Below are 13,470 nucleotides of genomic sequence, written 5' to 3'. Positions count from 1 at the left end.
CAGGTAATCAGATAAGGGTCTCCTTCAGGAAGAAGGGGGCGCGAGGGGTGCGGTGAGGACCAATCAGAGGCCTCCTCGGCGGGGCGGTGCTGATGACGTGACAGCGCATCAAAACAACTGGAAATTTAACCATGTGACACAAATTAAGTAAATATATATAGAGAGAGAAATTAGAACAGTGGAGGAAAGAATGAGGATGAAAATGTTTCTTAATGAAGAATTTAGTTGAAAATGTTTTGGAGAAATAAAGCAAAAATCGATCCAACCCACTGAGCAAGACACGTCCAAGACACGTCTATTCGTCCAGGCCATAATCTGGACGTCTATTTGCCAGCCACAACTAGTTAACAAATGAGACATATAACATATTGCCATCTAAGGCATTGAGAATCAGTTGAAAGAGACAGGTCCCAAGCTGTCTGTTAAGTCCAACTGCCTGGATGATTATTGATTTGTCATTAAGATATTGAAGGAAGTAGATCATAACAGGCAAGAGGAGACAGCATGTTAAATTTAATGGAGACTGCACAAAGTCTTAGTTATGACCATTTCTTTGCTTCGGTAGCAAGGCATTGAAATTTTAAGCTACAAGGAGAAACTCGACACTTTGATAACCTTTGACTTTGTGACTGCAACTGTGTACATCAGTAAATGTTTTATCAGCACTGTCACATGTCATTGTCAATTATCTCATTGGTGCAACGGTTAGTGCTCCAGCCTCACACAGAGAGGAAGTCCTGGATTCAGCTGGAGGTGTTTGTGGAGTTTGCATGTTCTTCTGGTGTGTGCATGGGTTTCCTATGGGTACTCTGGTTTCTTCCCACATTCCAAAAACATGCATGTAATTGGTAATGCTAAATTATACCTAAGTGATTGTGTGTCCTCTGAAAGACCAATGACCTGTCCTCAGTCTGGCTTTAAATGCATTTTCATTGACATCCAGACAAGACGTACATACAACACCCAAGGAAGACTTCTAGAAAATCTTTCATTCTGGACCCTTTGAGGACGTCTTCTGGATTTCTAGAAATTACATCTTTCGACCAGCCATGCCAGCATGAGGAGGCACCATAGCATGTGTTTTACTTTTTTAGAAAAAGAATTTGGAAAATCGTGTCTCAATGTCACGCCTTGATTTCCCGGAAATTGGTTCATGGTGTGTTCAGCTTCTCCCTGACGGATCTGAACTATGTGCTGACCGTGCTGTTTGGTAAATGTTTCTGTTCTCCAGTACTCATATGTCAGTTTTGTGAAATTGCAATGTGGAGTGAATCCAATGGCAAATATTTATGGTTTTAACCATATTTACTTCACGAGTGCCAGCACGAGAGCCTCTCGCATTTTACAGTCGACTGTCCACCAACCGATGCGACATTGACCAATGTTTTCTTCTCCGATAACCTCAATGCTGTCATGCACCCTTTGACTGTCTTCTTGTATGTAGGAAGGTAGAAGTTCAACTGTTCCCTGCTGGAGGACAACAATGTTGTCAGCACACAGAGTTACACACATTCTTAATGAAAAGTCTAATGCAAGATGTCAGAGATGTGGCTTCTTACAATTCAAGCCTTTGTGTTTGCCATGAGTAATTTTTATGAAGTAAAAAAAAAAAGGACTTTTCAGTTTGGTTTGATTTCTCAAATTTTCTCCAGAGTGTCATTGTATAAGTGTGTGGTAAACCACTGAAAGAACCAGTAGAAAAATACAAAAAATATAAAAGAAGTCAAAAAATAAAAAGGAAGACACAGACAGAGACCCCCCCTGTGAGTGAAAGTATATATGACGGTTAAAGATCAGTGTGTTTCTATGCTGCTGATTACGTCTTACAATCAGCACAAGGAGGAACCTTTTCAGTACATTGTGGCCTCAAGTTTCAGGCGCTTTGTACACAAATGTGTCAAAGTCTCTTATCTTGCGCAACGTACACATTGCAACATACCCCCTCAATATAGTACACAAACTAAATCAGTTCAAACTGTGTAAACTGGCAGCTGTGAACAGAAAACACTTCAGTCTGGTTAAATCAGGGCCAATTCATCTGTAAAGTCTTTATGTGGCCCTTTGCTCGTTTGGTTTCTAAAGTAAAGGTTTGTAAAACATTTGAGGTTAATTGCCGATTTAAATTTGACCGTTGCTGCATCTCTCAGCTGAATGTACCATAATTCTGCACAGTACTTCTAGGATAGCCTGCTTCACTTCCCTCTCAGGAATATTAAATGTCTGCACGATATTAGATAAACATACAATGACGTAGACGAGATGTGCAATTACAAGCTTTGCAATGCATACAAGCAATTAAGTCCATAATCTTAATGCCTTTGTGATGTGTTCTTTCAAATACAAGTAAGATTCTTATAATCTCCATGGATGAATTATCAACACAAAACCACACAGAACCAAAAAAAAAAGCTTCTGTAACTCTTTATTGTCTTCATCAAATTGGTCCAAAGGGCTCTGAAGGCCACTCAACAACAAGTCAGATCATAAACGTAGAATGAAATCATGGACGTGAACAGAGAGAGCAGCGGGAGCGTGGCTGTTTGTAGTGCAGGAGGACTCCACAGCTGGTCCAGCCGCAGCCCCCCCCAGCCTCTCACCCCGCCTGCAAAGATCCACCTTAAACCAACGTAAAGCAATACAAAACGCGTGGACATGGAACTACCACTAATATAGCTTCGTGAGCTCGTTTCACAGGGAGCCGTGTGTTGGGCTCCTCCTCCCGACGACGTCGCGGTGACGTATTGGCAGCTCAAACCACATCGGTTCTAGAAAAGAGGTAGCAAACCAGCGCCTCTTGGCACAAACCGGCCACAAACGCTCCGTTAGTGCTTCTGTGCTTTAGCGCCTACATGCTGGAGGGACCCCTAACCCTAAACCCCCCCCCCCCCCACCACCCAGGGTCCGGAGTCTCCCCAGCCCGGCCGTTGAAAACCGCCGAGATCAAAATCACAATCCAAGTTTTGGTTTAGAAATCTTTTGAAATTTGATGACAACAAAGCACAAAATCACCCCGACTTGTGTAGCATGAGAAATACAGTACGCTTATAAAAAATACAAAAAAATTCACTTTTTTTTTTAACCATCGAGAGAGAGAGAGAGAGAGAGAGAGAGAGAGAGAGAGAGAGAGAGAGAGAGAGAGAGAGAGAGAGAGCCGTCTCATAACGACCAGAAACAAAAACAACAGGAGAAGCTTTGCATGTTGTCCAAAACGTTTTTTTTTTTAAAAATGCAGAATCTATTTACAGCAGAAAGAGTGGAGGGAGAATGAGAGCACGGATACAGTGTAGGGAGGGAAAAGGAGAAGAAGTGACCAAAGACGAACCCGGCCAGGAAAGCGTTCTTCATAAAAGAGGAGTTTTATTTGAGAGTTCATCAGAGAGTTCACCGTGAGGAGCTGTGTGTTAGTCCAGAGCGATTATATCGTCGTCGTCGTCGTCGGCATCAGCGGAGGCGCTCGATTGGTCCGTCCGCAGACGCTTGGTGGACGTTTCTCCGGTTTCTGCGTCTGGGTGCTTCCTCTTGGTGCCGGCGGTCGCTGGCGCTGCCGAGCTGGACGAAGCACCCTCCTCTTCGTCAGAGTCCACTATCATGACGTCGTCATCATTGGATGGAGCTGAATTTGAAAAAAACAAAAAACCCACACATTATTAACTGGTTACCATGGCAGAATGTTAAATACTGGATTATAAGTCACTCCTGAATATAAAAAAAAAAAAACAACAACACAAATCTACCTGTTAAAATACCACATAAAAGAAATTTACACATTTGGTCACATAAGACATTCATGATGAATATATTATATTACACTTCCTGTAATCTCGCAAGGCGACACAACAGCCTAAAACACCAGTGAAATTTCTACTCACATCAAAACCCACACATTATTAAAAAAGAAAAGAAAGTTACACTTCATACAATTTATAAATGGAAATATTTTTCCTTCTTCAGTCAAAAGAGTAGAATTGGTACTGAGCAGCTTTCTGTGGTCATACACTGACATCTAGTGGGTACTGATGGTAAGTACTGGAAAAAATAAATCACTTCTTTATAAATGAGAAAAAAAGTGCGACTTTTAATTTTCGTTTAAAAACAAACCCACAAGGAGATGATTTTTTGGATTTGAAATTAGTTTTAAATAACCCAACAGCCATTTCTCTTGTTCCTAAATCACACCACCAGCATTTCACAAATTATTTGTGGTCATTCGCCATTGATTTATTCTAACTTCTGTGGCCACCAGGTATCAAATAATCAACACCTTTCATCGAATATCGCCCAATTTCTGCAATTTGAACGTGTAGTGCCATTTCTCACATGTTTAATTGTGCATGTAGACATTGTAATAATTATTTAATGATATGATTGATTATTATCATTAATTTGATGCTGCACTTTTTACAGATAAGAAATCAAACTCGATGCGAGTGCAATTTAAAAATCTCAAATTCTGAAGAAATTGTAACAAGTCATTCATCATGCAGTATAAATTAAGATATAAGATAGAATTTACAATTTGTTGATGTCATTTAGCATTAACTCGCCACACACAGGCATGTTTGCTATCGCTTACACAGCCACCAAGAGTCAAGTGTAGCAAAGTTTGTTTTTTTATACCGCTTTAGTATTTTCCTCAACATTCATTAACCTAAATGTTTAATAATCCAAGAAGTAAGACGAGACAATCTGAACTCCGACTGACCTTTGGAGGACGTGGACGGCTGGGCCGAGTCTTTGTTGCCATTCGTGATGCTGTTAACCTCTTCCTGGTTGGTCTGAGGGGGCGGGGCTTTGTCGGGAGCCTCGCCCACCACCTCGAACTCCACGTCCCGCTCCAGCTCCTCGCTGAGGGGTTAAAAAAAACAAAAAAAACAACTGTTAAATTTCTCTCTTTCTTTCTCCCTCCTGCTACTCAGTTCAAAATGTCATATGAAAGAGGTTTGTACGTGTGCAGGACGTTAATGAGCAGCGTGTAGTCTTGGAGGAAGTCATCGCCTTGGAGGCGGCTGCCGTTGCGGATCCCGAAGTCGGACAGAAACTTGTCGTTGTTGGCTGCAAGGTGAAAGGAGTACACTGCATTATATATAAATGTTGGACATTTTCTATATTGCCCAGAAACATTCATGGTGGATGTGCTGGGTCACAGTTTGGCCCCCTGATGGCGATTAGAAAACCTCCTTGGCTCTCAAACTTGACTAAAACCCCTCATTCCTGGATGATGAAAGTGGTTACGTTGCCCTCTTCTGTCCATAAGGAGACACGCTTCACTTTCCCACTCTCTTCCTTCAGCTCTGGAGCCACGAGCAGCTCAGAGGAAAGTGGACAAAAAAGTATTTTGGCGGCAAATAGTGCAGGCTCTTACTCTGAAAGGCTGCAGACCTGGATTTAAAAAAAGTCTATCCTCACTTTTTACCAAATTTAATCCATCTAGAGTTGTAGAACCGATTAAAACTACAAAATGAAAATAACAGCTGGCAAACGTTGACATATTTTCTGTAAAAAAAAAACTAAAAACAACTCATTAAAACCTTGATGTTGCACTAATGCAATTTGAGAGCTTTATGCGAAAGGGATTTCATAAAGATTTGATTTATAAAGGTTTAATCTACTCCCACTTTGTCTGGTTTTTATTTGATGTCTCTGGTTTGGTCCTCCAGTCTCTGCTTCATCATCATCATCACAATCATCATCATCAGAGGCTCAGACGCATTGTTACAAATGCAGCATTAATCATAGTGCAGAGAAAAAACAAGCTAATTGCATGTTTATCTCCCTCTCCCTTTCTCCTCACCCTCCGTCTCTCCTTCCTCTGAGGAGATGAGGATGGTTCCTTTTCCGTCTTCTATCTGAACGTCTGGAGCCACCATGCCGAACCTCTCCTTCAGGATCTGGACAGAAAGACCAAAAATGTTACAAACAATCAGACACAGCCCACCGCTTATTTTAAATACTGTTAAGATTTTGTATATTTAAAAATGTGTTTATTCTTTTACAAATTATTATCAACTGCATTTCCTTGATGACATTTAAATATTCATTACTTGTTAGTATTCGTAGTTTGTAAGATTTGAACATATGGAGCTGCGGTGATGACTGAATTTCACCTTAAAATCACTTCATCATTTTGTTCAGTTTTTAATGTTTTAGCATCTTTTAATGCTTCTGATTAGTTCGTTTTTTTTATGTGAAACATTTTGGGGTTACACTTTGTACGAGGAGCAAGAAATAAATCAACTTAAGTCATTAAATTATTTTACTTCAATAATTCACTGTGATGAGCCAAGAGTTTTGTTTTTTTTTGTTTCATCACTTCACTTTGTTACAACTTGCGTTGAAAACCTCCCAACAATTATAATTCAAAGACAAAAAGAAATGAGAAAATTAACCATGAGTTGTGTTCTTCCAGATAAAATGCTTTTTTTCATACTCGCATTATATTTAATAACTGCAGGTTTGATTTAGCTGCCTGATTTCTGTGCCGACGATCCAATGCGAGTACTGTGAAGTTTGGATATTGCGGTAGTGCGTGCTGGGCTACGTTACCCGGTCCTGCAGGGCCAGCACCGTGGTCTTGTTGACGTTGAGTTTGACGGTGACTTCGGGCCGGCTGGCGCAGACGTAGCAGTTGGCGCTTGGCGGGTCCAGGATGCACGGCACCAGCAGCTTCTTTCGCAGGTTGGGACACTTGTTCAGGAAGATCTGAAGAATAGCGACGGGTTCAGCTCGTGTACGAGATATATATATATATATATATATATATAAAAAAAAGGTTATGGTGTGAATCGTTACAGAATGTAAAATGAAAGCTGAACTATTAAGAGGATGTGTTAAATGCAGAGAAGAAATTTCCTCAAGGAGCTCAATGAAGCATTATTTCTTTCTTAAAAATGGCCTAATAAATCACACAACTTATATGAAGTCACCTCAATTAATTGCAATCGTACAGTCATGGCGTCATTCATACCGTCAGTGTTTGACACTTTAACGTTCACACAATTCCGACTGCGTGGTTTTCATTAAGAAATGTATCCGACATGCGCGTCCCTCATGAGTGAACTGACCGAGCGACAGGACTCGATTTCCCCGGAGAGGATCTTCAGCCCCTCCAGCACGATGAGGCCGGCGATGATGGCGTTGGTTGTGGCAATAGCTGGAATGATGTTTCCCGCCATCGCTGAAACAAACACATTTATATAAATGAGCCATTACCATTACCTTGACACATTCAACCAACCATGGATGTGCTCAGGGTTGGGGTTTTTTTTTTATTTGTGTGTGTTAAATATTCATTTGAACTTATAATTTCGACAAAACTCACACTTCACGTCAAAGCGACTCTTCATGTTCATGCTGAAGATGTGCATTCGGAGGTTGGATGCAGCCGTGACAAAGTCCATGGCGGGAGGGTCGTCCTGACGTCAGGAGGGAGATGAGATGGACATTAACCATTTTGTCTTTTTAAAGCCATTTTTAGATATCTTACCCGATTTGAGTCTTTTAAGTGGTTTTGTTTACATTTTCATTTCAGGCTACTTTTTCTAGTCATCTTTTCTAGCAATGAAAGACGTTTTAACGTTCGTCGCAATTTAGCCAATTTCACTTTTTTTTAAAGCCATTTTTGTAGCTGTAACAAGAAGGGGGCTTTTTTGAAAAATTGTATGTTGTGCAACCAAATTTATTCTGCTTTTACCATTTTTTTCCCTTCATGCACTGCATTTCCTCCAGCAGTGTTTTAGAACGTATTAAATCTCGTGTACTTTCTAATTACGTGTCCGTTTTTATCGTTGATCGTAGTTTCATTCCAGAAAACCCCCAGAATAACGACGTAATCTGAACCTGAAAATGTGTTTTTTTAATGCTCCAGTGTTCTGTTTCAGGGAGCCATTACAGCAGGGCTACAGAGCCACATGTGGCTCCAGATTCACAGGTTCCAGCCACTGAAAACTTTCCAAAATAAAAGAAACCATCACAGAAACGTTGCTCTTTTTCAACGAGGAAATCAGAGTCTAAATTTTGTTCGGCAGTTATCCCCCCTTCAAAATGCCTCTGGTCACAGGTGGTACTTTTTAAAAACCTTCACAAACTTTGCTGGCGTGGTCTGGAGGATTAAGATGGTGGCCTTTCTATTACTTTTTATGGCTTGGATGCATTGACTTTACTCGTTTCCCCAGACAAGCAATCTGCTCACCTTGTCCCAGACCAGCTCTGCGTTGCCTCCTTTGTCCTGCAGCTGTGTGCGGAGAGTCTCCACACTGTGCTGGAACAGCTGGCAGTAACCCCAAACACCCAGAACCTGCTGGTCCTTCAAACCTGTGGCCGGAGTCTCCTCCTGGGGACGGGCTGCAACACGCCAACAAACGAGAGATGAGCACACAAACACGGCCCAGAGAGGCAAACAAACCCTGCAAAGTCACAACACACCTGGCAACAGTTATCTTCCACAGGGTAAATGCTGAAAATGTTAAAAGGTATGCCAAATATGTGGATGGGGGGGTCTATAAACACACACGCTTCCTTCCTCAAAGTCAAAATAATTGTCACTTCAATACATTTAACCAAGTTTAAAATCCTACTATAAAAACACCCTTTAAAACAAGAATAAACAAACTACTTGCAATCTATCCTCTCTCACTGCACAATATCAGACAAACATCCAACACTGGAATATTCTTGTATAATACATACAATCATCTCTAGACCATGCATCCTTCTACCAGGCTGGGTTTTTTTTTTTTGTTTGTTTTTTTTTGCTATAAAGTGGCCTAAACATTTCTCGCATAGCGATTAAAGACACACCTCCATTCTCCAGCTGCTGCCAGTCCAGAGGCGCGGGAGCTTTCCTCTTCTTCCACAGCTTGTCCATCGTCAGCAGGTACATGATGTCATCTTTGAAAAGCTAAGGGAGTAACAGCAAGTCACAACCACGCCTGTTAGGGAACGGTTAATAGTGGCAAAACAAAAAAAACAATTAACAGCAATATAAAACACTCGCTCCTAAAGCGCTGTTCTACCATTGTAAGGAATAAAGTCGAAATAGTAGTTTGAAATGTAGTGAGAAAAGCTCCAAGAATGTTTTTTCTTTTTAAACATTTTCAGCGTCGCTCCCTCTGCTTGTACTGATAGCAAATAAAACAGATTTGAAAATTAAAAAATAAATAAATAAAAAGAAACAAACAAAGTGTGCAAACGGATTGTTCTGCCTATCACCTTGTTGAAGAGCTTGACGGGGTCGTATCCAGTGGAGCGGGCCCATTCCTTGGTGGAGACTCGCTTTATGTCGCCGTCTTTTTCCGACGCCGTTGCGCGAGCTGCCGTGTCTTCAGGGTTCCCTGTTCACAGGCGACAGATTCCACAGAGCGCAGGGAGGTCGTGTTATTCAGACCCCTTGGTTAGGAGGCAACGTGTCCGATGACGCTTTGCGTGGACGTAATCGGCAGCTTCGAATGTGTACAGCAATGCATTGTGGGAGCCAAAGCTGAGGTTCTCACTCACAAGCAGCCTCGGGGTCTGCGGTGTCGGGTGACACTTCCTGATCGGCGTCTTCCTCTCCAAACAGCTGACTGCAAACATAGAAGATTCAAGTTATTGCTTCAGAAAGAAAAGAAAATAACCTATTTAACAACATGTGCAAAGATTTCGGAAGCAAAGCGCAGCTACACAATCCATTTTCGTCAGATTGTCTTATTGGAAAAGTGCTTCTAATTGAATATGTGTCTACGACGCCTGATTACAGCAGCAACGCCGTATGAGCCTTACTTGAAGAGATACTTCGCCCAGACGATGCAGTGGATGGGCTCCGACGGTGTGTTTCTGATGGTGCAGCCTGGAAAGGTCTTCTGGGTGGGCTTCGGTTGGCACTCGTAGCACTCAGTCATTCCCTAGAATTAAAGGAGAGAAGGCACCGAGATGAATAATCAAAATGTCAAATGACTTCTTTTGACTTTGGCTTTTAAAAGGACGGCGAGGAGCAGGACACCTTCTTGATGACCGACACTTGGCCCAGGTATCCTGCAGTGCCGCTCTCGATCAGAGGAATATCCGCCGCCAAACACATCCTGTTCACGTGGTTTCTGGCAGCTGGGGAGACCAGAAACGCACGTCAATCCGATTCATTTCAGCACTTCCAAAAAGCCTTAAGAAATGGTCCCCAGTGTAGATACCTCGGTTATCCAGAGCGTTCATCACCAGCACGAACTTTCTGAAGAACTCAACGTTGTAATCGGGGCTGTAGAGGGGGAAAAAATTAAATAAAACAAGAATTCAATTTCTTCTTTTGTTTCAAGAGGATTTAGTGGTGAAGTCTGATAAAAAAAACAACAAAAAAACACTCACTTCATGATGCTGTCATGGTATGCAGTGATGTTGGCACTGGGACAGAACTGCAAGGCGCTCTCTTTAGCCACCTGTTTGGGAGAAGAAGAAAAAAAAACACAGAGAACTGTACAAAGCGTCTCCATTTCACACTTTAAGCGACAGCTGATTTCATTTGACTGTAGATTTGTCAGAAATGGCAAATCTACAGTCTGAGTGACGGCATCTGCCTCTTTATCCAAGATAATAAAGAGCATCTATATGAAAAGCTCAATTTTTCTGCTTTCTTCACTTTTGGAACTTCATTGATGTTATAAATAGTCTTGGGGTTATGCTTCGGAGAATTACAGTTGGCGAATCCCATACGATGGCAATACAAGGGTTAATTCTAGTCTCTACAAGTCTCCAGCTCTCAGTGAGGAGTCTGGTTCCATACCTGTGCTTTAGACTTGCCGACATGCTTCTTCTGAAAGAGGAACTGACGGTTCAGGTTGCTCACGTCAATCGTGTCCAAGTCAATCTGCCAAAATGAAATTACATTATTAGGCTGGATAAAGCACTTTTCACATGCATACAAATTCAAATTCACGGTGGATGTGAGTGAAACAATTCGTGTATGCTCTTTCAAATTGTTCTTTACGTCCTTTGAAAGGTAGTTTCACACCAATTAATACGCATTTAGTGTGGATGTGGGCAATCATGTATATAAATACAATGATGTGACTGGAATAAAGACTTAATAGCTTATGTTATTATCCGCACCTTGAGATTTGTTTCTATAAATAATCTCTTGTCAGTTGAGTAGATTAATAACAGAACTTGCAAAAAATTCCTGATTAATCACAGATTTCTTTTATTATTTTCACAGCATGGAAAAAGAATTTATTAGCGTTCCTTCGGTTATTTGAAACATGTATTTCGCGCATGTTGATATCACAAAAATGTATTCTTGACGTCTAGATTAAAATACGGAACAATTATTGTCATGTAACTGGACACAACACAGATGGGAGCTGAGATATCAGTGAAAGCCATAAAAGATAGACCTCATGAGAAAACTAACCTCAAAATCATGCTGTCAGAGTGAAAACATGCATAATTCAACAGCTATAGGTGTCGTTACTTCTATTGACATTTCACCTGATTTTGCACCAGGAGATATCATTATTATTAGCTTCGTGGTGAAATTGTAGTCATTTGTGGTAGTAATTGTTTGGGTTTGTGAAAATATTAACATTTTCCTCACATATACTCTGCGGAACAAAGAAAAATACAACTTTAAAGTTTCGATTTAAAAAGGTTGTTATGCCACTATTTTACCCTGAACTCAAATTAGTTTAAAACCCCCTGCACTGAAACTAAACAATCCCAAGGTTCCACTCTTTAGTTTTGGGGATACGCTGCCTTCAAGGCCACATGAGAAGTTTTAATACATAGATCAGGGGCGATTATGTTATTACAACTTGGCTCTGGCTCTTAAATATAAACAATCATTGCCAACGGTTTTTTTCTCTCAGTTTAAATATCCAGGCACCAAGTAAGGGGGGCGGTTTGCCACTTGCCCGTTATTTGTAATGACCACCCATGTCTTAGCAGCTCGGATGCATTAACAAGCGCCTTGCAGACACACACATATCACTGATCGCGATGTGAGGTTTGCTGTGGTTCCATCAAATCCCAGAGTTGAAAACAGCAGCTCGTACAGGAGCGTGAGTCTGAAAGGCAGTTCTCCTCAACACCGGCTAGTCCTGCTAACTTTAGCACTGCCAATGGCGCCAAGTGTTGCTGCTTAAACCGCTGTGGGCCTCCGACATATTTTAGCGTCTCTGACCCTATTTAACAGCATTAACGTGGCGGCATTGCAAACACCGCCGGGAGTTTCGATATATGAATGAGCAGTTCGCTGCAGCCCGCACACACAAAGAGAGCGAGTTAGCGTGTTAGCGGCATGCTAACTCTCACCACTTCGATGTTCTTGAAGCCAGTGAGCACCAGGTTCTTCAGCAGCTCGCAGCCGATCCCTCCCGCTCCAACCACCAGCACTGCGCTGCTGGAGAGGGAGTCGGCCAGCTCTTTACGGAGGGAACCCACCAATTGGACCATGTTGACCGGCTCAAGTAAAACTGAAGCGACGCTGCAGCACCGGGAGGCTAGCGGCTAGCTTCTTCTTCTGCAGCGCCGAAGTCCCGCCCACTCCGGCGTCAACGATACTACTATCTCCTTAGCGCGCCCTGCTGGTCAAAAATAATATCTTCGTGTTCTTCTCTGAGATTTTAGCGGCAGTTTGCGTCCATGCAGTTGCACTACCGCCATCTGCTGGTTCTACATTGTTTCCATCAGTTTATATGTATTCCCTTCAGAAGTTCTGCTTTTACAAAACTATTCAAATATCATCTGCCTCAATATCTTCCTCCCCACTCCAGTATCTCCTTAACTCGTCCTTCCAACATTCCTTCTGTCATCAATCCCTCTATCAAATCCCTTCTTCCACACAACGGATTCCCCCTCTCTTCTTGCCAACCTGACGCCGATATCAGTATTTGCTTTGGCTGTAGCTTTCGTGGCCAACTTGTCAGCCCTCTTATTTCAAAGAACACCCACACGTGCAGGAACCCACACAAATACAATTCATACCTTTTGTATTTCTGCATATCCAGGAATTACTTTATGGAGTAATTTGTGGATTCAAGTGAGACGAAATAAAGATTCTTTATTTTTATTTTTTTAAATCAAAACAAAAAAAGGTGTTTCATGATGTCAAGGCTAAGTGAAGCCAGGTTTAATACCCGTGCTCCGGGGTCCACTGTGTCTTTAGGTAAATCCCATGTTGTCAGTTAGACAGTGTTTTCTCACAGTTGTCATGTTTACTGCGCTGGAGGAGGCAAATTCCAGGTAGAGAGGGACATGAGTCATTGACCCCGTGCCCTACTTTGAAGCTGCCACACATAAATACTCCTCAGTAACCTTGTGGGGGAAAGTTTACTAGAGTGCAGGACATCCTCAAAGTGTTGGCGGATGATCCACATCACCAGTGTTCAGTGCCATAACGCAGGTAGGTTTTCAGTACGGTGGCCAGAATGAAACATGCGTGAATCGCTGTTTTAGTAACGCAAAAAAGTACACTGGAAGGAGCTCAGACAAAAGGTTGGATCGAACCTG

At 41.9% G+C, this 13,470-nt stretch overlaps 1 protein-coding gene across 1 annotated transcript; it reads right to left on the bottom strand.

Moving 5' to 3' along the window:
* Positions 1 to 2,906: 2,906 nt before the first annotated feature.
* Positions 2,907 to 12,467, bottom strand: uba2 (ubiquitin-like modifier activating enzyme 2). Its single transcript, XM_080504526.1, has 17 exons — positions 12,274 to 12,467; positions 10,748 to 10,831; positions 10,333 to 10,403; positions 10,161 to 10,225; positions 9,977 to 10,077; positions 9,757 to 9,878; positions 9,493 to 9,560; positions 9,208 to 9,329; positions 8,797 to 8,896; positions 8,189 to 8,340; positions 7,319 to 7,412; positions 7,062 to 7,174; positions 6,544 to 6,699; positions 5,792 to 5,888; positions 4,947 to 5,052; positions 4,703 to 4,845; positions 2,907 to 3,613 (listed from the first exon to the last, which is right to left on the bottom strand). Exons 1-17 carry the CDS (start codon positions 12,412 to 12,414, stop codon positions 3,402 to 3,404), a joined length of 1,947 nt encoding a protein of 648 aa, XP_080360652.1. The 5' UTR covers positions 12,415 to 12,467; the 3' UTR covers positions 2,907 to 3,401.
* Between the last annotated feature and the right edge of the window lie 1,003 nt (positions 12,468 to 13,470).

The sequence above is a fragment of the Blennius ocellaris genome (assembly GCF_963422515.1).
Source record: "Blennius ocellaris genome assembly, chromosome: 11".
Taxonomy (NCBI): Eukaryota; Metazoa; Chordata; class Actinopteri; order Blenniiformes; family Blenniidae; genus Blennius; species Blennius ocellaris.
Note: the sequence above shows the minus strand (reverse complement) of the source record. Positions and strands in the feature narration are given on the sequence as shown.